The sequence below is a fragment of the Odontesthes bonariensis genome, chromosome 2 (assembly GCF_027942865.1).
Source record: "Odontesthes bonariensis isolate fOdoBon6 chromosome 2, fOdoBon6.hap1, whole genome shotgun sequence".
Taxonomy (NCBI): domain Eukaryota; kingdom Metazoa; phylum Chordata; class Actinopteri; order Atheriniformes; family Atherinopsidae; genus Odontesthes; species Odontesthes bonariensis.
Genome location: NC_134507.1, coordinates 30075314 through 30100546, shown reverse-complemented (window position 1 = coordinate 30100546; position 25233 = coordinate 30075314). Strand labels below are relative to the sequence as shown.

Here is a 25233-nt window from a genome sequence, read left to right as displayed (position 1 = left end):
AAATAAAATATGGGAATGGAGAGTTACTGGATTTATTCAAATAGTTTGGGTTGGCTGACTATTTTGAAGCTAAATACTGACATTTCGGATTAATTTATCATTCTGTGAAAGCCTCGAGACATCCATCAAACCCACTTTAAGGTGAAAACGGGTCGGTCTTACTGTGCTGAAGTTCTGTTTAGTCGGTTCGGAACACGGCAGCGGCCACGCGGGGTCCGAGGGGATTTCTCTTCCGCTCTCTGGGCCTTCCTGGCTGTGGTGGCTGACTTTAGCGGACTTCTCAGTTGCTTCTTTCACCGGGAAACCGAAACGATGGTGCCAAGGACTGTGGTTAGCTGATCGAATCTTCTGGGTGTCAGTGGGTCCGTTGCTTCTCTGATGAAGTGAACTTAAGTTCACAGAAGATTAATAAAAGGTTGCTTGGAGTTGGCTTTCTTGGTAGGAAAAGATGATGATGGCGTGAAACAGCGGAGGTTAGGACGTGCGACGTAGAAGGACGTGGATGGCGAGGGACGAACAAAAACACGTAAAACGTGCATCTTCAGAGTATTTCAATCTGTTTCTTTGTTCGGGTCTTCCTCGTTTTCCTTGGGTCCTTCTTTGGTCATGGAGGGCTTCATCCTCTCGTCTTTCCTTGGGTCCTGCTTCTGCACGGCTCATACTCTCATCTTTCCGTGCTCTTCAAATCTCTCTGAGCAACTCATCTGATCAATTCTCCATTGTTCTCCCTCTGAAAACAAGAGCGTGCTTCTGGAAAACAACGAGAGCGCAAGAAACAAGAGACAAGACGCCTGAAGCGAGCCAGCAAACAAGAGAACTAGAGAGAGAGTGTTTTTCGCGGGTTCCGGGTTTTGACTCTCGGAGGCGGGGCTTACACTACTTTTTCAGCCAATGACATGCTTGAACTGTGTGCATGTCTGTGTAAGGTGATCTGTGCTATATGGGGATTTCTGGATTTAGACAAAGAAAACTCTTATTTCTCCATTACTCCCATCTCATAGAACATTTGTCTCTGTGATTCTGAAAACACCACATCTTGTTAAGATATGCAGATTAAAGATATAACATAGACTTGTAATATAAAGACATCAAAATAACACACATGATAAAGACAATTATGACTTTCAAAATTCAGATGAATATCTATGAAATCGTGACATATGAATAGTGAACCACACAATGTTAATTTTCTGTGTTAACAATGGGGACACCAAACAAATACCAAATAGATACCGAAGGGACATCGTTAGAAGTTAATAGTTGCATATATTGTCCATTTTACTGAGTCCTCTGGGATTTAAATGTTCAACTAATCAACACTGCAGACCACTAGGGGGCAATGTGGTTCCATCAGGCAGGTTGGGCATTTCCAACCAAGATCAGTTCTTTGTCAATATTTAAGCCAGAATCGTACAAATTGTCTCTATATGCGTCTTGTGATCAAGCTGGAAACCTGAAAGAAATTGTATACGGTTATCAAACACATTTAATATAGTTTTAAGATTCAACTAAAAGTGAGTCTTATGAAGTCTTCTCAGTTCGTATGTAGCCATCTGGTCGGTTTGCTGGTGAAAAGGGGTGTTAAAGTGTCAACTTTCGAGTTATGGTCCAGATAAGATAGTAAGTGTCCCACTTTTCCAAGAGTGAGTTCTTTGTTCGTTAGAGTCTATCCCAATTTTTATTGCAAGCGTCTGTTGCTTATTTTTCACTCCCAAAAAGCTTTTAAGAGGGTAGAAGGTGAACGTAAATTAGGCAGTTTCTGTCTCTTTTTCCTTTGTGGAAAGAAAATGAAGATCTGGTTTATATCCACATACGTCAACATCCCCCACAGGAATGTTGGTTTTGTCAAAGTTTGAAAAACTCTTAATCCACACGGCACTGTGACTGCTACAATTGGATCCCTACCCTGTCAATCAGTCATGCCCTCTCTACATACCTTAGTGTTTATTAGAGAGAATAAACTCATATCAGATATGCATCAACATGTCAGCGGGAGGGGTACCGAGTCGTTGTCTTCGGCTTTCGTAATTACCATTTTCACGGCAAAAGACGAACAGCACAGTGCAAGACATGTGGCATCAACATCTGGGACAGCCAGACGACAACTTCCAACTTTGTTCGTCTTTTGAAGATCCATTCTGACCAGTAAGTGTTTGTCAAATTAGCTAATATTATCCTGTTAGCCTAGTTGGTAGGTAGCTAACGTTAGCTTGATATGATACGGGGTGGACAGGTTGGACACATTGGCCAATGATGTTTACTGACAGTTACTTATATCTTGTCTTTTCACTTTAGTAAGATCAGATTCTGCAGGTAAAATTGCAATAATAAGGTGACTTGACTTTGACTTGACTTGACCAAGAAAAAAATACTTGTGGCTTGAAAGCTAAGACTTGAGACTTACTTAAGACTTGCACATATGTGACTTGGTCCCATCTCTGGTGTGTGAACCTTTCAGTTTGTGAGAGCAGCCACATCCTATTGCTGTGGTGTGAGCCTCAGCTCGCACAGATGCCGTTCACCACAACAACTACTGTTATTCTTCTTCTTCTTCTTCCTGTTCTTCTTCTTCTTATTCAAGGGTCGCCACAGAGAGTTGATCTCCCATCATCGATTTGGCACATGTTTTACGCCGGATACCCTTCCTGACTCAACCCTCACCATTTATTCGGCCCTGGAAACACACTGGTTCGGGCTCCCCAGTGGCTGGACGCTCACACTCACACCGAGGGACAGTTTTAGAGTCACCAATTAACCTAACATGCATGTTTTTGGGGGTGGGAGAAAGCCGGAGTACCCGGAGATACCCTGCACTGCCAATCAATCCTAGTATTAGCTTATACCTCCACCAGCTTACAACCTGACAGGCAAGATGGTTGGATACACAAGGAGTTAACCTGGAGGAGTGTTTGGTACTTTTTGAAAAACAAGGGGCCAGGGATACATGGAGCATATTTCAACAATGAAGAAACAAAAACCATTTAGATCAGCGTAGCTCAAGCAGCAGCTAAAACAAACTCTTTCAGTAGCCCGTCAAGAGAAGAGAAAAAAGGTTTCTTTGGGAACAGCTCTCCCTCCCTACCCGTTTAAAAAGGGAAATTAAAAGATTATCTTTACTTTTAAGGGATTGTCTCAATACTTTTTCTTCTCTTTTTTGTTAAGAGTTGCCATTGCAATTTATTCTTTTGATTTATTATGGGTGCCAATGCCGAAGGTATTAGACACATAACCCAAGGGTAAAATTTACTTTGAAAGTGTGGAAAAATATGCTGAAAATGTATAAATTAGAGGGAGACTGGCTCCCTCTGAAATGGTGCTCATATGATTCTGATTTTACACCAAATACAATGGATAATAGATTCCAAATATGGACAGCAAAAGGAATAACAGCTTTATGTACCATTATGAAAGATAACTCAATGCTCAGTTTTGAGATGTTACAGGACAAGCAGCTATTAGATAAGCAAGACTTTTTCAGATACCTACAGCTGCGACATTATGTTAACACAAAGGTTAAAAATATAACAGAGATAAATCACAACTTTATTGAACTGTTCAGAAGAGCATACAATTCAAACCTAAGTAAAGGTATTATATCAGCCACGTATAACTGCCTATCACAGTTCAACACTCACTCCACAACATATATTAAAGCAAAATGGGAAAGGAAAACAGGAAATGAAATATCAGATGAAGAATGGAAAAGAATATGGCAATATCAATGGAAATGCTCCAGTTCAATGACCTGGCGGGAATTTAACTGGAAGAACTTCATCAGATACTTTTTTACTCCATCCCAGAAATCTAAATTCAATGACACCACCCTTCTCTGCTGGAGACAATGTGGTCAACAAGTTGCAAATCACCACCATGTTTTTTGGGAATGCCCAAAAATTCAAGGTTTTTGGTCAGAAATACATAACTCATAACAAGACATCTTTAGAGAAGATTTGCCACTGGACTTTAAGACGTTGTATCTAGGATGTGTTCCTCAAGACTGGCTGAAAGTGGACAAATACTTAATGAACATTCTGCTGGTGGCCAGCAAAAAAGCCATTACGAGGAAATGGCTACAACCAGAAAGCCCAACACTTGATATGTGGAGAGACATTGTGGTGGAAATACACAAGATGGAACAAATAACAGCCTATGTTAACCAAAAAATGGAACGCTTTTTAGAGCAATGGCTGAAATGGTATTTCTTTGTCCCAGCCAAGTGGCCAAACAGCTCGACCTTATTAATATGATTATATAATACAAATGTACCCTATTGTATGTATATGTATGTGACAAACTCCCTGTATGTACATAGTTCTATTCTTGATGTGTGTTGCTCCCCACTTCCCCTTCCCCTGGAAAAACAATAAAATATAAATTTAAAAAAAAAGAAAATTAAAAAAATAGGGCAAAAACTACCCTGTTTTAGAGGCCTTATAACTCAGCCATACAGCATCGCGCAGACCTCATTCAAAGTTTATATGTGACAGGAGACTCTCGGCTTTAACTGTGTCTAACTGCACCAATTCCTCAAACAAATGTCTCTCATGTCCAAAATATCTTCCAGATCTGGACAAATTTTTCTTCAAAACATAGGCATTTTTGTCCTCTTTCACACAAAGTCACACTCATTGAGCTCTGCCTCACAGATTCCTCACAAATTGCCTCTGAGTGCAGAGTCGGCCCTCCAGCTGACATTCCGCCCATTATAAACATCTACTATCATCTACTATATGTCAGAGACACAGACGAGCCGCACCTGCTCCTGTTACCGGGGCAACGCCTTGCTAGCCTGCTCCAGGGCTGGACTGGCATCTGAAAAGGGCCCGGGCACTTTTTGATCACTGAGGGCCCAGCGCATATATATATACATATATATACATATATATATATATATATATATATACACACACACACACACACACATATATATACGATGTCTGGAAGCATATACTAAAGAAGATTGTATGTTTGTGCAGTTTCACCAATTGAAATGAAGTGCATCGGCCCACATTAAAAAGCCCACATGAAAAAAAATGCTTTTTCACTACTCACAAAAACCTTCTTCTTGGGGGAGATGGTCACAGTGTCAAATTGTCCGTTTCATGAAGTGTTTGACAAAGAAATGTTAACCCCCGCCCCCCAGGCATAAACTGTAATGCAGCTTGAGACTGATCAAAAGAGCCTAAGATAGTGCTTATGTCTGTGTGTTTTTTTTCTCGGACACGTCATTTTTTTCACCACAGCAAAACCAAGTGACCGCTTTTTATTGCTTAGGCTTCCAACATAACTTGTGGAAGTTCCATGTACAATACGCCTTTAAATCAAACTGCTTTGCCTCAACCATGAAGAAATTGAAACATCCATTGCTTTAATGCTTTCCACCAGAACAAAACGTGTTCGCATGGTAGGATAGCCTATCCGCCGTGACCACCACAGGAAAATTCAACTCATAAAGACACTATTAAAATATCAGATACACATTGCCAACAACAAAGTTAATCTACCATGTTTTTACAGCAGGTCATGCAATAAATTGGAGTGAGCGCGTAGCTCACAATCTAGGTCTGTGGCGTAGCTATCAGCGATTCCCAAACAGTAGCACACCACGGCTAGTCGGCTTCTTGCCTATCCCTCTACCATTCAAAGACTTAAGATAGTACGAGATGTCTTGATAATGACGTGGCATGCCATTACAGAAGGAAAAGAATACAAAATACATTCTGTCTAAAATCCTAGTTGCACAACAAGACACGACAAGCAGTAGAGTAGAAATAAGAAATGTGTTGGATTTGAGAAAGTGAAAGAGGGGATGCCATAACTAACACGCACTAGCAATTACAGCACAGGTCGTCCTTGTGACAGCTGACAGCCTGGTCAAGAGAAATGGAAGATTTCTATGCGGGCGCAAAGTAAAGTGAATGAAAATAAATCAAATGGGTATTTTTGACTGATTTGAGAGAGTGGGGACGACAACTTCAGTTTTAGTTTCAGGCAACACATGGGAAAAACGCCGAAGCGGTGAATAGCTAATCTTCCTAGCTAGCTAGGGTAGTTCTAGAGGGCACTAGCAGAATTTAAACACACATTGACCTTGTGACAGCTCAAGACAAAATGGAAGATTTATATACGCTTGCGCAACATTACAAGAGAATGCATGAAAATATACCAAATGGGTATGTTTGTGACTGATTTGCTAAAGTCAGGATGACAACTTGGTCTCGGTTTCAAACTTTCAGGCAATGGGAAACGAAATGCCGAAGCGCCCAATAGCTACACTGCATTGGCTAGCTAGCAGGTGTGTTGAGATGAATTCTAACCTCAATCTCTCCCTGCTGGGTCACGTCTCCTATCTCCGTCTCCTCCTTCTCTGGTTCCCCAGCTGGAACAACCATCTCCTCCGCCTCCTCCTCCTGTTCATTCTCCACCACCTGTGCGCTTGTTGATGTACCGGCGGCCCCACTGCCCCAACCTGAGGTCGAGCAGCCAGGTTCCGCATCTCCCACAGCCCCACTAACCGAACCTGAGCTCGAGCTTGTGCTTTTAAAAAACAAATCGGTGAATTTAGCACATTTTACTGCGTCGTCTTTTAGTTTTTGTTTTCTCTTTTCCTTACGCTTGTCATGGCCACTCTTTTGTTTCTCCATTTCGCGTCCTCTTTATCCACCAGAGCTTTAGCCGAATATAGCCAAGTCAGCTAAACTTGGGGTTATAATGATGATGATGATGACTTGGGTCAAGTGGGCCTGTAGGGAGGGGCGGGCCTTTGACAACGTTAGGCATTCTCATTGGACTAGCGCTTTGTGCCTCAGGAGAAACATCCAATGGGCCCTGACGTGTCATTTTTTTTACCGTCGCAGTCAATAAAAATTATAATATATATGTATATTTTATTTACGGCCCTCGGAGGGCCCGGAGGGCCCAAATCGCGGGAGGGATAGCCAGTCCAGCCCTGGCCTGCTCTGTTCTGCTCATGAGGGCTGAGCCAAGATGGATGCCCTGTTATAACAGCTTAATGTTACAAATCTGATCTGCTTTTCTCCTTTAAACTTATAGTGTGGGGAAGTTTGAAAATACCCACAATGCAATGGGAAAATGCATTGAAAAGCACTTAACGAGCCCCAAAATGCATTTTGAAAATGCCATAAAAGCTGTATTTTGAACAAGACCTTGATAAAAATGACATGAATGTCTTCTGCATTTTGGTTCTCGCAGAAGCCCAAAATGCAATGAGAAAATCGATTTAAAAGCACTTAACCAAAAATGCCAAAAACTTCTCTGTTTTGGAGGCCTCATAACTCAGCCATACGACATCACAGAGACCTCATTCAAAGTTTATATGTGACAGGAGACTCTCAACTTCAACTGAACTAAACGGATTGTTGATAGGGCGGGCAGTAGATTGGTACCCATCAAAATTTCTTCAGAAATTTTCTAGTTGTAATTTATCTCTTGATTCATTGCTTAAAGGGGATAGAGAATCAAAATCATCTTTTTCACGTTTTTGGTGTTAGTTCTGAGTCTCCACACTGTGGGGAGTGCACATGAAGTCCCAGCAAATGTCAGAACCTCTGTTTCAAGTACTCCCCCTTTTTTGAATTGCCGCCAGAAAATGGGCAAATCCGTGTTTGAGCATTAAGTGACGTATCTTTTGGCGCAATCGCCCTCCCACACCCAAATCCACAGCCACCCCCTTTTAGTCACGCCCCTTCAGCGAGAAACAGAAACAGGTGTGCCTTCCAAGGCTGTGAAAGCGGACTACGATCGTTACATATTCTTCCCCCGGAAAGCAATGTTCGCGATCAATGACTTTTATTTATTTTTAACAGCATCCCCAGTACATACAACCGCCGACTTTTCCTTTGCTCTGCGCATTTCACGGAGTACAGTTTCACAAACCTTGCATGATTCCGAGAAGGCTTCAGCCGGAATTTAATGCTCAGTAGATGGTCAGTTCCAACTTTGCAACAAAATCAACCCCAGCAATCAGTACAGCCTGTAAGTATCACATTTTATTTTGTTTTAAGTGTGTGTTGTGCCATATTCCTGTTGAAAGAATTGTACGTTAGCTCTGGCTTGTTCATCTAAAGGGAAGGAGCTTTCTTTTCAGTGAGAGCAAGGGCAGCCAATCAAGCAACGGCAACCGAATAGCGCCAACACCTACCTGCATTTCATAATGAGTTTGCCAGATAAGCTCTGAAACGACGCCAATAAGGGCAAACGACGCATTCTTTTTTTTCCCCTTGTCCTGTCCAGCATTATGGCAGCAGAATTGTAATCTGAATACCGTTTATGCTAAACACATTTGCTATGCCAAGGGAAGCTTTATGAATGTAAAGCTCCCCTTGACGCCCATCAACTCCTCATTTTTATTTATTAATTTTTGTTACAATATTTAACATGATATGAGAATAGTGCCGAACCGGACTGAGGGACAGAGAGAGAGGGAAAGCGAAGAAGAGAAAAAAAAGAACAGAAACATGAAGAGACAAACATTAAAAACAATGAAAAATCCGACAACCAGCTGCTACACCTGTAAAAACAAAACAGAAGACGATTCACGGCTTTTGTGGGGAATCCAACCTTAGAAGCACCAGGAGCACCTGTAGGCAGACAAGCAGAGAACAAACACACAAACAAAAAAACAAAAAAACACAAGCAGCAGCAATCTCATATAATACACAGGTGACCTTAAACCACAGGACAGTACAACAACTGCTTAGTGAGCATAGTGAGCATGCTACTGGGCAAATGAATGTGTGTGTGTGAGTGTGATATGCAATACACATAGATGGTCCCACATAATAACCATGCTTAAATATCAGCCCCCCCCCCCCCCAGCAATCAGAACCAGGCCGAGAGGGCCCCCAGACCCAGGCCACCAACAGCCCCCAAGGAGCACAGAACCCGGGAAGCCCACCATAGCGACAACCACGCAAACGACGCATTCTAAACCCAGCATAGTAACATAGCTGTTTCAGAGAGCCTTTTAGGGAGGTTCTGAGCTATTACAGACCCAACCAATTTTTTGGGGGGCTACATATCACATCACAGAACAAGGATTAATGCCCCATTCAACCTTTCTCTATCACCTTTAATTACTGATTTTTGTGATGCTTTTATTCTTTATTGTTAGTTTTTTTCTCTCTCATAATCCATTTGTTGTTTTATTCTGATAAGATACATTTAATTTTGTTTACTTATTTGAATGGTCTCCCAGGGTTTCTAACCTCTCCAGCACTGATTCATTGCAGCTTTTCATTTATTATCTATTGTATATATTTCTCTTGTTGTAATGTTTTATTAAAGTGCAAAAATAAAAGAAAGAAAGAAAGAACTTAATAAAAAAACATCTAACCTCTAAGATCAGCACACTACAACAATACCGTAGCAAAGTTGTGCATTTCGTACAGAGGACAGAGGAAATGAATGTAGGTCAGATTTGATGCTGAAGCAATTTTATTTGTAAAGCGTGTGAACAGGAAATACTTCATAAATAGGTAGAATGAATGTGTGTGTGCACACTCCTTATGTGTGGGTGGAGAGTGTATGAAAAAGCACCATTTCCTTGTTCTGCACTTGCTTTCATCAAATTTAACCTCAGACTACCTATTTCAGCGACTGAAAGGCATCCTGAGGCAATTAAGTTTGATGTTTACACATACTGTATTTCCACTGTCTTGTTGAAAAATGGCACATTTAATTAGTTCTTCTTCTGTAAAAGTCTCAATGTGAGACCATACATAGACATATATAGATATAAATGTTTATATATACATGTATGTGTGTGTGCAGAGAGAACTTTCTTCATCTGGCTCTTTTTCCTTTTCATTGTTTTTATATATACATGATGTAAACTCACCAAAGGAACAATAATAACTTGCTGCCCTATTCACAACCTGTGATCCATAAGAACCTCTGAAATGGACGAATATAAGGTCGAATATGAGTTCGAATATGAGGACGAATATGAGGCCGCGATTCGTGTGGTGTGGTGGATCGACATCACTGTCTGCTTTCCTCTGACGATAGCGATTATCTGTTGTTTGTGCTATAAGGTACGTAAACATTCATACTCTTAACTAGCAGCCTTTTTTTCAGGGTGAATTTTTCAAGAAAATTTTAAATGATGACACAGAAGCACCCTCCAGCAGTCTAACATGCTGGAGACTAACGCATGGATTAGTCTCTCTCAGTCTGCCTTAGACACTATTCCTTTGATTCTGGCAAAGTTTTTTAGATGATAAAAAGCTGCTGATGTTACTGATTTAATGTGGCTGTTAAAGTTCAGGCCTGAGTCCAATATTACCCATGAGATTTTGAACCGGATTATTAGTTTTTAGAGAGAGAGTCTCAGGGTGACTGATAACACTTTCTCTTTGTTTCTGTGGGCCACAGACAATAATTTCAGTTTTGTCTGAGTTTAGCTGCAGAAAATTGTTTTGCATCCACACACTGATCTGTTCGATGCAGCGATACAATGTATCTACAGGCCCGTGTTCTCCTGCCGTCAGTGGCCATGTTAGCCTAAACATTTTAAAGGGATAGTTCGCCTCTTTTGACATGAAACTGTATGACATCCCATACTAGCAATATCATTTATGAACATATTTTTACCCCCTGCTGCGTCCTGTGAGCCGAGTTCCAGCTGAGTTTTGGTGTTGATGAAGGTAGTCCGGCTCGTTGGCCACGAGTACCCCATCACACATACAACGCGTGTGATGATTCTCCAAAAGTAGAGCAACACAGTGGTTATTACATGAAAATCATTTTATTTAATATCCTTAACTTGAACATAAAATTCTCAGGCTTTCTCTCTCTTTTTTTTTAACCTCAGTTGAATTCAACATAAGAATAAAAAACATTTTCTTGACATTTCTCTTTTTTTTAAGAATTCAATTCATTTTTAGTTATATAGCGCCAAATACAACAAATGTCATCTCAAGGCACTTAGATAATAAAGTCCAATTCAAGCCAATTGGAATTCAATTAATTGTAATCAAAATCATAATAAGAACTCATTTCTCTCTTTTTAAGAATACATTAACAGGCCTAACTCATGTAACATTCATCACAAAACTGGAGTCTCCTTCATAAACAGTCCCCAATAAAAGTGTGACGACTTAATAAATAAATAAATAAAATAAAATAAACTCCCCGTGCGCCGCGTACCCCCTGCAGTACCTCCGTATACCACTAGGGGCAAGCGTACCACAGTTTGGGAACCACTGACCTAGAGTAAGTGACTATTAGATACAGATTTATTTTCATGTAGTAATTATAGCATTTATTGCTATAAATATAGCAATAATTTGATTTCTGATGTTATTATTTAAATTTTCATCACATTTTAATTTGGGTTAAAGCATAAAAACGTTTGGCTTTATGTAAAAAGAATGTAACAAAACAGGAATCAGGAACAGGCAGGTATCCCACACACCTGCCTGTTCACATCATGTGTGCAGACAGGCAGAAAAAGCATTTAAATGCAAGAGTTAACTAAAGCTCTCTCTTAAAGGATCATTTGTGGACAGAATTGCATGAGAAGTCTTTTTGCTGCTGTCATTCTCATGATGCAAAATCATGTGTCAACATCTTTTGACTTCCTAAGAACAGTCGATATAATCATAAGTTACGTGCTGGGTAGCATATTAGAGGTAGACTCTAGACGTTAACTCAACAGTAAAGAAGTGCTGCATGTGTGATCAGGCAACATTTTAAGGTAGATATGACTTTATTCTAATCGTAGAAATACTTCATTCAGTATGAAAACTTAAAACTGGTGAGTTTACAACTGTACGTGTGTGAAATATTGCAGTTGGCTTTTTAAACCCAATAGCTAAGAGGATTTAATTTTCAAGAGATGCAAATGATACAAGTGATGAAGAGAGTCAAAATGCTCATAGCGCTCTGTGCATGTGCTCAAATTTAGAATGATTTTGTAATTAAGAACCGCAGATAAAAGTTGCTGCTGTGCTATAAGTATGTGTGAGCCTAGAACCCGAAGTTTTACGTATTTAACTTAACAGAGTTAGTAATATATTACACAACTTGCCCTCTCCTATATTTCCCGTGATTTCTTCTCTCCATCAGCAGGTTTCACATTGAAGAATGGAAGATTTCTACATCAATAATACTTCAACGGACACAAGTTGCAATTGCAGCAGCATCAACACTAACGCCAGCTTAGATTATTTTACAGTGGTGCAATGGATCATCATCTGCGCTGGACTTCCTTTGACTCTGGTGGCCATTGTTGCAGTTTATTCTCTGGTAAGTGTATTAGACTGACCTTTCTACAATAAAATGGATGTTGTGCCTGTTGTGAAGAACTGCTTTGTCTCAGCTCAGCTGTGAAACCCTCAGTTCATACTACTGGAAGAAGTTTAGGTGACTTTCAGAACATGTTTGAAGCTTATTTATTTACTTTAACAAATGTTTTCTGCAGGTGAAAAACGATCACATAGCTCCAGTCTACATCATCAACCTCCTAATTTCTGACCTCATTCAGCTTTGCTGCGTGACTGCATGGAAGTTTGTATGGAATGATATCATCTATCGCACTTACTTTTTTGGTGTGCTGGCCAGCGTTGGATTTATGGTGTGTATCTCCCTGGAAAGGTAACTCTATATTTATGCTTGTGTGTCTCTGTTTCTGTGTTTAACTATTAGATTAGTACGTTTCTGATGTTCCTGAACAATGATGTCTGTGTATCTGTCTTTAATTGCAGGTATTTGGTCATCACCCAGCCACTCTGGTACAGATTCAGACGAAATATCAAGACCTCTTTGATAGTGTGTGTGGTGGTCTGGATCCTCCCCCTGGTTTATGTCCTCCCACTCTATTTCGATGTTAATTTTGACATCACAGAAACAATTTTTGCGGTCTTTGTCCTCCTCCCCCTCCCCCTGTTCATATTCTTCCTGGTTGGGACCCTTAAAGCCCTGTCTACAGCCCGCAGCGTCCCCGCAGATGAAAAACGAAGAATTGTGGCAATTCTGATCGTAGTGCTGCTCATTTACACACTGCTGTTCCTGCCCAGCGTCATTTGGTCTCTCGTGGAGAAAGCCCGAAATAACCGCATTTTCCACAGCATGGCTTTCCTTTTTCTTAATATAAGTCCTCTTGCAGACTTGACAATGTATGTTTTTATTAGAAAAGGTGCCATAGACAAGCTTTTGGCCTCAATGTGTGGTAAAATGTTTAACAAGCAGGAGAAGAACAGCATGAGTAATGACAACATGTCAGCTTCATGCAGTGAAGTGTAGATTTTACATTTGCTGTTCGGCAACAGAAAAATCGCACACGGAACAAATCCATTTATCTTTTTCCTAAATATCTGTAAAAACAGGGGGAGGTATCCTTGACCGCTTTTGTCTGTCCACATTTTTAAAAGCAGACAGAAAGGAATGCTTGGTGAAAAAGCACCAAGACTAAGGAGCTGATCTTTAACTCCAGAAGGAGTTAAAGACTTATGGTGTAATATCACTGGCAGTTATGTGAGTGTCTGTGTAATAGATTAATTTCATTCTATAAAATGCTAAATATTTCTATACTTATTGTCATGTTTTATTGATCTTTTTTGGCTCCTGGAAATAAACTTTAACTTTGTTGTATTTTCCTTTTTCAAATTAAAATCTATTCTTTTCATCTATGGCTGTATTTACTTTTTTTGACCTAGTGATGACTAAATGATTTTTATCATGTCCTCTTACATAAAACCTCAGAGCTGAAACATAGAGTGCTTTGTTTTTCAACCAACAACTATCAAGTTATGTTTTTTTTAAATTCCAGATAACAACAATCAAAAGAGGAAGAGGAAACCATGTTGTGCAATTTTTCAGTCAGTTATAGCTACACAGAGTTCTAAAGCATAATTTATCGCCATCTCTGAACTGATTGTACAGCAGCACTTCATCAGTAAGTTGGATATTACTTTACTTTTAGCACACATAACATTTTATTTAGAAATGTATTTTAATCTATTTTATTCTCCATAAAAACATGTGCGTGTATGCATGTGTTTATGTTTAAGCATTTGGCAGACGCTTTTTTTTAAGCACTTTACTTATAGACCTTTTTCAATTTACAGAACACAAAACAATACACCAATCCCACCCACCCACTCCCACAAGGCCAAAAAAATAACAACAAACAAACAAAAATGCATATATCTTCTTAAACAAGTAAACTCACATATACAATATGCGTACTTTCTATCCAGAAAAACAACAACAAAAAAAACATGTTCTTACACTTGCACATTCCTAGTTACATTGATGCACTCATACTCACACACATATAACCATACATGTGCACACAAGCACACGTAAATATATCCATGCTTATACATACAAAAGCATACAGACATATACACATGTACCCATATATAAGTGCATACTCGCAAATACATATGCATCCGATCCACCCAAAAGGAGAAAATAGATAAATAAATTAACACCAAGCATATGTAGGCTCTCATAAAGTACATTCCTGCCCATTAGACATGACGGGAAGATCCTATCTGTTACATAGATCCAGCTGGTCATTCTATATATGCAAAGGCTGGCACGCTAGAGCGATGTCAGGTGAAAGATTCTCAATAAACTCTATGAAGGGAGTCCAGGTTTGAATAAATCTGTCTTTGTTACTGTTACGGCTATATTTCAGTTTCTCTAGTGGAATCATTGAGAGCACCTCTTTAACCCAGTGTTTGAATGAGGGAGGACTTACCGACTTCCACTGCATGAGAATTGATCTCCGCGCCATCAGGGTTAAAAACGCTACGGCATTCATCTGTAAGTTAGTGAAATGTTTTTCTGAAGGTATTGTCCCAAAGATGGCGATTACTGGGTCAGGGTCTACATTAACACCACGTATGGAAAATATAGCTTCAAAATTTTTTGTCCAGGAGCTGTTCAGAGACCTGCATGACCAGAACATGTGGCCCACTGTAGCTGGATTGTGGCTGCATCTTGGAAATTCAGGATTGATTTTAGGGCATATTCTGGTCAGTTTCTCATTTGAATAGTGCAGTCTATGTACAACTTTAAAGGGATACAAGGTAGTTTAGCGGCAGTATAGAAATCTCTATTGGTCAACCTGAAATTCTACACTGTCGTAAAAATGCCCACCTTTGTATTATACACAACCACTAAGACTGCCCACGTAAGATACTATAATCAGAGATTTTCTGAAGAGAGAACTCAAGATAATAAATATGCTATAATACTGTTGCTGAAGGAAGTGGCCGGGGACAGCTCGTCTGGGTTTCTCTGCTCAGGCTGCTGCCCCCGCGACCCGATCCCCGGACAAGCGGAAGATAATGGATGTATGGATGTATGGATGGACTGTTGCTGATCTGGAATGGGATTCTTCCCTCATCATGCTGTATTCGTGGAGTGATTCCTTTGTATTAGCAGACACTTACAAAAGTTACATCTTAGACAGATGCGTGCAGGCACTACCAACATACACGCCGCAATAAACGCAGACTAGCTCTACACTATTCCGATTACAATCATAATCTGAACAAATGAATCCATTTTCATGTGTAGATAACAATTCTTGTTCAGATCAACCCGCTATGCTTATTCTAATCAGGTCAGTCCGTGTATTTCTGAAGCTAGGCTACGTCTCGAACTCAGGAGGAATTAGAGCACCATCATCAGAAGGGCCAGTCTAACCTGTCTCTTTGCGATCTAAAACGCAGATCACTATGGTAGATGAACAAGATCACGCTTGGAGAAATTTCTCAAAGATGGGAAGTGCCAACATCGAACGTTTCATATTCAGTCTGTGAAAGGCAGAATATGAAACGCTTGGTGTTGGCTCTTCAACGCAAGCGAACACATAGCCTACAGCTACAACTAGCATACAGTACCTAGCTAAGTGCCGTAAACACAAACGACTCTTCTCGCGCATCACGACACTTCAGAAGCGGGTCGCTCCTGCCGAAGTTACATATGGGATTCTCAGCATACAGACCCCTGCTGGGAGCGAGACAGGCTTCATTCGCTTACCATGAAGGTTATAATTTTAGGTGAAAATGCTACCTAGTTCCCCTTTAAATTGGATAAGACCATGCCGTATGCAAAGAGATGTGGTGTGTATACGCTTTAAACTTTTTTACCATGTCTAAGTCCTTTTCCCATCCCAACCGAGTACTTTCCCATGACGGTGGGTCGATATCTTGTAACATTTGATAAATCTTGGCTACCCTCCTCCTTCCACTGGGGTCTAGCTCCAATATGGAGTTCAAGACATTCTTAGCTGGTAAGTAAGGAAATGAGAAATACTTTTTGGCAAAGCTGCGCACTTGCAGGTATCTGAAGAAGTGGTTTTTAGGAATATTATTGTTTTTCTGCAATAGGTCGAAGGAAGCGAATGTGCCATCTACGAAGAGGTCTTTGAAGAACACCAACCCATTTCGATGCCATGTTTCAAAAGCAGTGCCAGCTTGGGATGGGGGAAACAGGTGATTTTGAACCAGGGGAAGGAGAGTGATTGGTTGATTAAGGTGGAAATGTTTTCTAAATTGCAGCCGTATCATTCTGGTGATACCTGCAATATATTGTTGCATTCTTAAGGATGTAGCAAGCGGCTCAATGGCTAGATCAAAATCAAATCAAATCAAATCAAATTTATTTGCCCTCCCACACCCAAATCCACAGCCACCCCCTTTTAGACACGCCCCTTCAGCGAGAAACAGAAACAGGTGTGCCTTCCAAGGCTGTGAAAGCGGACTACGATCGTTACATATTCTTCCCCCGGAAAGCAATGTTCGCGATCAATGGCTTTTATTTATTTTTAACAGCATCCCCAGTACATACAACCGCCGACTTTTCCTTTGCTCTGCGCATTTCACGGAGTACAGTTTCACAAACCTTGCACGATTCCGAGCAGGCTTCAGTCAGAATTTAATGCTCAGTAGAGGGTCAGTTCCGACTTTGCAACAAAATCAACCCCAGCAATCAGTACAGCCTGTAAATATCACATTTTATTTTGTTTTAAGTGTGTGTTGTGCCATATTCCTGTTGAAAGAATTGCACGTTAGCTCTGGCTTGTTCATCTAAAGGGAATGAGCTTTATTTTCAGTGAGAGCAAGGGCAGCCACGGCAACCGAATAGCGCCAACACCTACCTGCATTTCATAATGAGTTTGCCAGATAAGCTCTGAAACGACGCCAATAAGGGCAAACGACGCATTCTTTTTTTTTCCCCTTGTCCTGTCCAGCATTATGGCAGCAGAATTGTAATCTGAATACCGTTTATGCTAAACACATTTCCTATGCCAAGGGAAGCTTTATGAATGTAAAGCTCCCCTTGACGCCCATCAACTCCTCATTTTTATTTATTAATTTTTGTTACAATATTTAACATGATATGAGAATAGTGCCGAACCGGACTGAGGGACAGAGAGAGAGGGAAAGCGAAGAAGAGAAAAAAAAGAACAGAAACATGAAGAGACAAACATTAAAAACAATGAAAAATCCGACAACCAGCTGCTACACCTGTAAAAACAAAACTGAAGACGATTCACGGCTTTTGTGGGGAATCCAACCTTAGAAGCACCAGGAGCACCTGTAGGCAGACAAGCAGAGAACAAACACACAAACAAAAAAACAAAAAAACACAAGCAGCAGCAATCTCATATAATACACAGGTGACCTTAAACCACAGGACAGTACAACAACTGCTTAGTGAGCATAGTGAGCATGCTACTGGGCAAATGAATGTGTGTGTGTGAGTGTGATATGCAATACACATAGATGGTCCCACATAATAACCATGCTTAAATATCAGCCCCCCCCCCCCATCAATCAGAACCAGGCCGAGAGGGCCCCCAGACCCAGGCCACCAACAGCCCCCAAGGAGCACAGAGCCCGGGAAGCCCACCATAGCGACAACCACGCAAACGACGCATTCTAAACCCAGCATAGTAACATAGCTGTTTCAGAGAGCCTTTTAGGGAGGTTCTGAGCTATTACAGACCCAACCAATTTTTTTGGGGGCTACATATCACATCACAGAACAAGGATTAATGCCCCATTCAACCTTTCTCTATCACCTTTAATTACTGATTTTTGTGATGCTTTTATTCTTTATTGTTAGTTTTTTTCTCTCTCATAATCCATTTGTTGTTTTATTCTGATAAGATACATTTAATTTTGTTTACTTATTTGAATGGTCTCCCAGGGTTTCTAACCTCTCCAGCACTGATTCATTGCAGCTTATCATTTATTATCTATTGTATATATTTCTTGTGATATACTCTTGTTGTAATGTTTTATTAAAGTGCAAAAATAAAAGAAAGAAAGAAAGAACTTAATAAAAAAACATCTAACCTCTAAGATCAGCACACTGCAACAATACCGTAGCAAAGTTGTGCATTTCGTACAGAGGACAGAGGAAATGAATGTAGGTCAGATTTGATGCTGAAGCAATTTTATTTGTAAAGCGTGTGAACAGGAAATACTTCATAAATAGGTAGAATGAATGTGTGTGTGCATACTCCTTATGTGTGGGTGGAGAGTGTATGAAAAAGCACCATTTCCTTGTTCTGCATTTGCTTTCATCAAATTTAACCTCAGACTACCTATTTCAGCGACTGAAAGGCATCCTGAGGCAATTAAGTTTGATGTTTACACATATTTCCACTGTCTTGTTGAAAAATGGCACATTTAATTAGTTCTTCTTCTGTAAAAGTCTCAATGTGAGACCATACATAGACATATATAGATATAAATGTTTATATATACATGTATGTGTGTGTGCAGAGAGAACTTTCTTCATCTGGCTCTTTTTCCTTTTCCTTGTTTTTATATATACATGATGTAAAGTCACCAAAAGAACAATAATAACTTGCTGCCGTGTGCACAACCTGTGATCCATAAGAACCTCTGAAATGGACGAATATGAGGACGAATATGAGGCCGCGATTCGTGTGGAGTGGTGGATCGACATCACTGTCTGCTTTCCTCTGACGATAGTGATCATCTGTTGTTTGTGCTATAAGGTACGTAAACATTCATACTCTTAACTAGCAGCCTTTTTTTCAGGGTGAATTTTTCAAGAAAATTTTAAATGATGACACAGAAGCACCCTCCAGCAGTCTAACCTGCTGGGGACTAACACATGGATTAGTCTCTCTCAGTCTGCTTTAGTCACTATTCCTTTGATTCTGGTAAATTTTTTAGATGGTAAAAAGCTGCTGATGTTACTGATTTAATGTGGCTGTTAAAGTTCAGGCCTGAGTCCAATATTACCCGCGAGATTTCGAACCGGATTATTAGTTTTTAGAGAGAGAGTCTCAGGGTGACTGATAACACTTTCTCTTTGTTTCTGTGGGCCACAGACAATAATTTCAGTTTTGTCTGAGTTTAGCTGGAGAAAATTGTTTTGCATCCACACACTGATCTGTTCGATGCAGCGACACAGTGTATCTACAGGCCCGTGTTCTCCTGCCGTTAGTGGCCATGTTAGCCTAAACATTTTAAAGGGATAGTTCGCCTCTTTTGACATGTATATATATATATGTATATGTATATGTATATATATATATATATACATATACATATATATATACACATATATATATACATACATACATACATATATATATATATGTTTTTTATATATATCTATACATATAGATATATATATATATGTATATGTATATATATATATACGTATATATATATGTACGTATATATATATATATGTATATATATATGTATAGATATATATAAAAAACACTTTACACACATACAGTCACTGAAGTAAATTCACATAAGCTACAAAATTTCTGTGCAAGTCTGTTGGTTTCCTTAGCTAGGAAATTGTTTTTGAATTGGCTCTATATGAATAAATTGGATTATTTTATAAATAATTATGATTACAATGAATTGAATTCCAATTGGCTTGAATTGGACTTTATAAAGCAATACTATGTAACATTTCTACCTTAAAATAACAGCTTGAAAAAATTTGTGCGACTAGAATGAGTTTTAATATTACGATTGGCCTGTCTCCTATGCCCTTCGGGGGTCTGAGTTGGAAAAACTGCGCTGTGTAACTTTGCTGGACCGGCCCGGGAGCTGAGCGGAAGTACTTCGACTTGCTTTCTGGCACACCTACCGCAAAAACAAATAGACCCCTCTCACGCTCCCAGGTACATTTGATTACTCTTACCTTCTCGGACGACATAGCTTGCACCTTCTGACTCCTCGCCGGTTCGTCAACAAACGTGAAACGTGAAAGCGAAAGGGTGTTGTATTTACGACAGTGTAACCGTACATTACCTCCAAGCCTGTAGGGGGAGCTCCATAGTGGGTATTTTGAGAAGTTACATTGTATTGCTTTAAGTGCCTTGAGATGACATTTGTTGTATTTGTCGCTATATAAATAAAAATGAATTGAATTAAAAATGTACGACTAAATAATGCAAAAGTCTAAAAAGAAACTGATTCCAAAAAAGCTCTTTATGACTCATTACACGATGCAGCTGCTGTCTGAGTAATACTGAAACAAGACAAACGTTAAATACAGTCAGCGGTCACCTCATCCCACAGGAAAACAGCATTTTAATAACTGTTTTATGGTTTCCTGCAGGCACGAAGACCTCCTGTTCCAGTCTACTACATAAACCTCCTGATCTCCAATCTGATATGGTTCTGTGGTTTGATTGTTTTGGTGGTAAAAAAACAATACACCTTAGAAACTCATCTTGTCGGCTGGTTTTGCACGATGGCCAGTCTTGGCTTCAGGATGTGCATTTCCGTGGAAAGGTGCCGATACAACTTTCAGCACGTCTTTAATCGTCATCATCAGGGATAAACTATCCCGTGCAGTGATACTGACGGTGTCTGTTTTCTGTCTGTCTTGTGTTGCAGGTATTCTGTCATCGCCTGCCCACAGCTGCACTGCATCAGGCAAATGAAAGGCTCACTGCTGGTCTGTGCCGCAGTCTGGGCTGTTTGTGTAGTCGTTGTCCCTCTTCTGGTAATTTTCGGCGAGGGTTTATATCTCTGTACTTTGGGCCTTCTCCCTGCCCCCGTCTTCATCATCTCTGTGGCTGGAACCCTGAAACTACTGTTCCGAACTCCACCTGCTGCCACCTCGGTGCCCGCTGAGGAAAAACGAAGAATTGTGGGAACGTTAGTTCTGTTGCTGCTTGGCTACACTCTGATGATCCTTCCCACATTCATTGTGCAGATTTTAATTGTGTCATTTGACAGTCTTTACATTTTCTTTGAGATCAGTAACATTCTTTCAATCTTGTTTCTGCTCAGTCCTTTTGTGGACTTGTTTCTGTACGTCTTTATGCTCAAAGAACTCGGTAACAAGTTGCTGGTGCGTCTGTGCTGCTGCACAATGGAGGACACGGTGGCCGATGATGGCAGAGGAGTGACAGTGTGAGACACACACATATTGCCTGAGGAAATTATGTAAACTGAAAAGAGGGATATAATTAAAACTTCATCCTTTCCTATTTGAATTCTTTATCATCATAATAGCAATAGAAAATGTAAAATAACAATGGGCCTCATGCAAGAAGCGTTCGTACGCACAGATTTGTTCTTAAATGCTCCGTACGAGTGATTTAAGAGAATTTGTGCATTCACCAATCTTTTCGTATTTTACGTTTTCTTTCAGGTACGAACAGAATTTACGAGTGATCCAGAGCTGTCGTAGGAGTTTCGTAAAATAGTCCGCTGTTATTCAAATCAAGTTTGCTTGACTAATGGATTGTATATTTAATTACTTTGAAGCAAACATAAATAAATATATACATTATACCCCATAATTATGCTGACATTATTCTGTTTGACTTAAAGGTAGGGTAGGAGATCCTGGATTTTGAGTCCAGCGAAGCTGCATTTTGAAAATACACAGGTAAAAAGTCCCAACCCTTTTCTTCACTTTCCCCCCGAAGGCACGCCTCTAGAGTACATGAACGCGCACGAGCACGACGGTGCACGAGCGCTGTTCTGACAGCAAGCATTGATCGTTGCCGTATTTAGTATATGATAACTATACGTTTAATAATGCTAGGTGCTAGCCAAGCTGGCTCTAGTTTAGCTTCCTGCCAAGCTTCTGGACGTGTAATTCGTTCACGGAGCAGGGTACACGCACAGGGGGAAGGAGGGGAAGGGAGGAGCAGATTGCAGTTTGATAGACGGCATCAGAATCCAATCATTGTGAACGGTCCGTTCACAATGATTGGATACTGTTTTTCCTAGATTGTACGTTCTAAAGGCCACTAAAACTTTTCATATTTGTGTCAAAACTTTTAATTAATTGGTTGCAATGGGGGTGTGAAGAGTATTTCAAGCAATATGTAAAAAAATGTTCCAGAAAAAGATCCCCTACCCTGCCTTTAAATTATGCACTAATTGAAGGTTCATTTGAATCTGTGTATAACAGGGTCAATGGGAAGTGTAACCAGCGGCTGACTTTCTACTTTTGGATGCCTTAGCGCGTCAGGCTCTTGGAAGAGACCGCGTAGATACCCTGCGGAGACAGACGAATGGCTGACATCGCGATTAAGATTGCCAAGGACTGTGCTGCTGCAAATATGCAGCTTGCTAGAGCCACAACTCCATAGAGAAACACGCCGAGATTGGAGACAGATCGGGGGTGTACCAGTCATCTGTGAGTCGTGCGCTCCCCTTGGTCATCAAAGCTCTCATCAGTTTATCACCCATGGTACATCAGATTCCCATACGCCGCTGTCCAACAAGTACAAATTAAGAGGGACTTTCATCATGATGAGGCAACAACTGATTGCACGGCTTTAGTTGCAGTCATCGAGTTTCTGCCCATGGCAAGACGTTTTTTTTTTTTTAAGCTATTTTCATATTAAACCATTTATTTTTTATTTCGGTGACATTACGAACTACAGGTGACACGGAATTAACAGCAGTCCTAATTGCTTCCAATTTCTTTGCTATAGCAGGTCCGATAATTCCACTGCTGACTCTGCTAAAAATGTCAGATTTTTAGGGACCGAGCATTGAAACTGCCAGGACCCTATTGTATCTGGACTGTTTCTTGTTATTGTTATTCTTTGCAAAAGGTACTCGAAAACTAATGAAATTTTGCGAGCCCCACCTGCCAGTCGACACCATGAAAGAATCTAAACTTTATATCTTTGGGAGTCGCTCATTGACTCTGTAGCGCCCCCTACGATGCTTAAAAATTGTCCTCGCATTGGGCTTAGTTTCGCGTGGAACGACAAAATTCGGTACACTCATTCATCATGCCCAGACGCACAAAAAAGTCTCATGTTGCCATGGTCCCACGTCCACAGGAAGGCGGCCATTTTGGATGGAAAGTGAGTTTTCGTGCCATTTTTGACCGATTCCACGCCTTGCATATGATCGAACTTGTCCTACAGATTTAATGCTACAGACTTACACCACCTATAGCACCACCTGCTGGTGGTTGGAAACGTCTTTTTTCCAAATATTGGACCCCTCCTTTAAGGTGTTAGCTGCAGCTCGTAAAAATGTCACTATTAAAAAAGCAGAGAAGGGAAGAAATTCAGTCATTCAGTTCAAAATCTTTATAAATTAATTATATTTTCATTTAATGGTATGTTTACTCATGCAGAATATCTGAATATTTCTTTCAAAATTATGAAATTATGCTGGTAAAATAAACCAAACTGACCTAACAACACAGTTAAAAATAAAAACGGATCGTCATCCAAGTTAATTTATACACTTAGATAACTGTCCTACAGAAAAACATTTAGAGATTTGTAATATTAATCATTCAATGACGTAAAGAAATTCACCTCTGGGTGCTGGGTCGATTGACTGGTTGAGCGAGTGTACACAGATCGAAGGTTTTCTATGCAGTCGCCCAGGTTTGAGTGTCACCCTGTGGCCCTTTGCTGCATGACAGGATCAGAGACTCCAGTAAGAGCAGAATGCCTTTATGTCAACAACAGCTGGTGACTCTTCCTAACACCTAGAGTATGTGACTATTAGATACAGCTTTATTTTAATATAGTAATTATAGCATTTATTGCTATAAATATAGCAATAATTTGATTTCTGATTATTTAAATTTTCATCACATTTTAATTTGGGTTAAAGCATTAAAATGTTTGGCTTTGTGTAAAAAGAATGTAACAAAACAGGAATCAGGAACAGGCAGGTATCCTACACACCTGCCTGTTCACATCATGTGTGCAGACAAGCAGAAAAAGCATTTAAATGCAAGAGCTAACTAAAGCTTTCTCTTAAAGGATCATTTGTGGACAGAATTGCATGAGAAGTATTTTTGCTGCTGTCCTTCTCATGATGCAGAATCATGTGTCAACATCTTCTTTTGACTTTCTAAGAACAGTCGATATAATCATAAGTCACGTACTGGGTAGCATATTAGAGATAGACTCAAGACGTTAACTCAACAGTGAAGAAGTGCTGCATGTGTGATCAGGCAACATTTTAAGGTAGATATGACTTTATTCTAATCGTAGAAATACTTAATTCAGTATGAAAACTTAAAACTGGTGAGTTTACAACTGTACGTGTGTGAAATATTGCAGTTGGCTTTGTAAACCCAATAGCTAAGAAGATTTTTTTACTTAATTTTCAAGAGATGCAAATGATACAAGTGATGAAGAGAGTCAAAATGCTCATAGCGCTCTGTACATGTGCTCAAATTTAGAATGATTTTGTAATTAACCCATTTAGGCCTAAAACGCCTGGGAAAGAATGCCTGTAAAACCTATGGGCGATTTCAGAAAGACCCCCTAAAACCTGAAGTTTTTCTGGAAATTAAGCAATTGTGTCAACGCCTACTAAATGATTGATTTCTCAGCCTCTGTAGCAGATAGAAACAAAATTCAAAAAGTATTTGAGAGCTTACACCTGTGGCTTTCTTTGGAAATTGAGTTTATTCACATACACCTTCACGAAAATAGAAAATGTAAAAAGTAAAGTGCAGGAACAGTGCTATTTTCAATAAAAAAAAACAGTAATAAAATAAAATAAAAAGTCAAGTGCAGGAACAGTGCTATTTTCAATTAGAAAACAGTAATAAATTAAAATTTTATTTTATTTTATATTTAAATTATTTATTTTATCGCCAGTAATCTCTTTTTACTGGCAGCACAAGGAGCCCATATACATTCCAATAAACGTTTTCATCTCCGGCACAGTTACGTGTGACCACCTTGCCATCTTTGCTCGAGCTGGAGTCTGAAGTACCTGGTCACTG

General features: G+C 39.9%; 1 protein-coding gene and 1 long non-coding RNA gene across 3 annotated transcripts; both read left to right on the top strand.

Annotated features, from left to right (window-relative positions):
• The first annotated feature begins 9976 nt into the window (after positions 1-9976).
• LOC142400507 (uncharacterized) lies at positions 9977-21247 on the top strand. 2 transcript variants are annotated; one of them, XR_012772937.1, is made up of 3 exons: positions 9977-10055; positions 20611-20786; positions 20892-21247. It is a non-coding gene; the product is annotated as an uncharacterized LOC142400507 (long non-coding RNA). The 2 variants fall into 2 exon arrangements; XR_012772936.1 differs by lacking the exon at positions 9977-10055 and adding an exon at positions 18925-19015.
• LOC142400517 (G-protein coupled receptor 4-like) lies at positions 11646-13394 on the top strand. Its single transcript, XM_075485450.1, has 4 exons — positions 11646-11719; positions 12091-12270; positions 12446-12618; positions 12729-13394. The coding sequence occupies exons 2-4, from the start codon at positions 12109-12111 to the stop codon at positions 13264-13266; spliced, it is 873 nt and encodes a 290-aa protein (XP_075341565.1). The 5' UTR covers positions 11646-11719; positions 12091-12108; the 3' UTR covers positions 13267-13394.
• Positions 21248-25233: the final 3986 nt, after the last annotated feature.

Bases quoted from the DNA above. Each gene is read 5' to 3' on its own strand.
- LOC142400517 (XM_075485450.1), top strand. From the start codon at position 12,109: ATGGAAGATTTCTACATCAATAATACTTCAACGGACACAAGTTGCAAT. The intron at 12,271-12,445 runs GTAAGTGTATTA...TGTTTTCTGCAG, and splicing joins TTGTTGCAGTTTATTCTCTG to GTGAAAAACGATCACATAGC. The intron at 12,619-12,728 runs GTAACTCTATAT...CTTTAATTGCAG, and splicing joins GTGTGTATCTCCCTGGAAAG to GTATTTGGTCATCACCCAGC.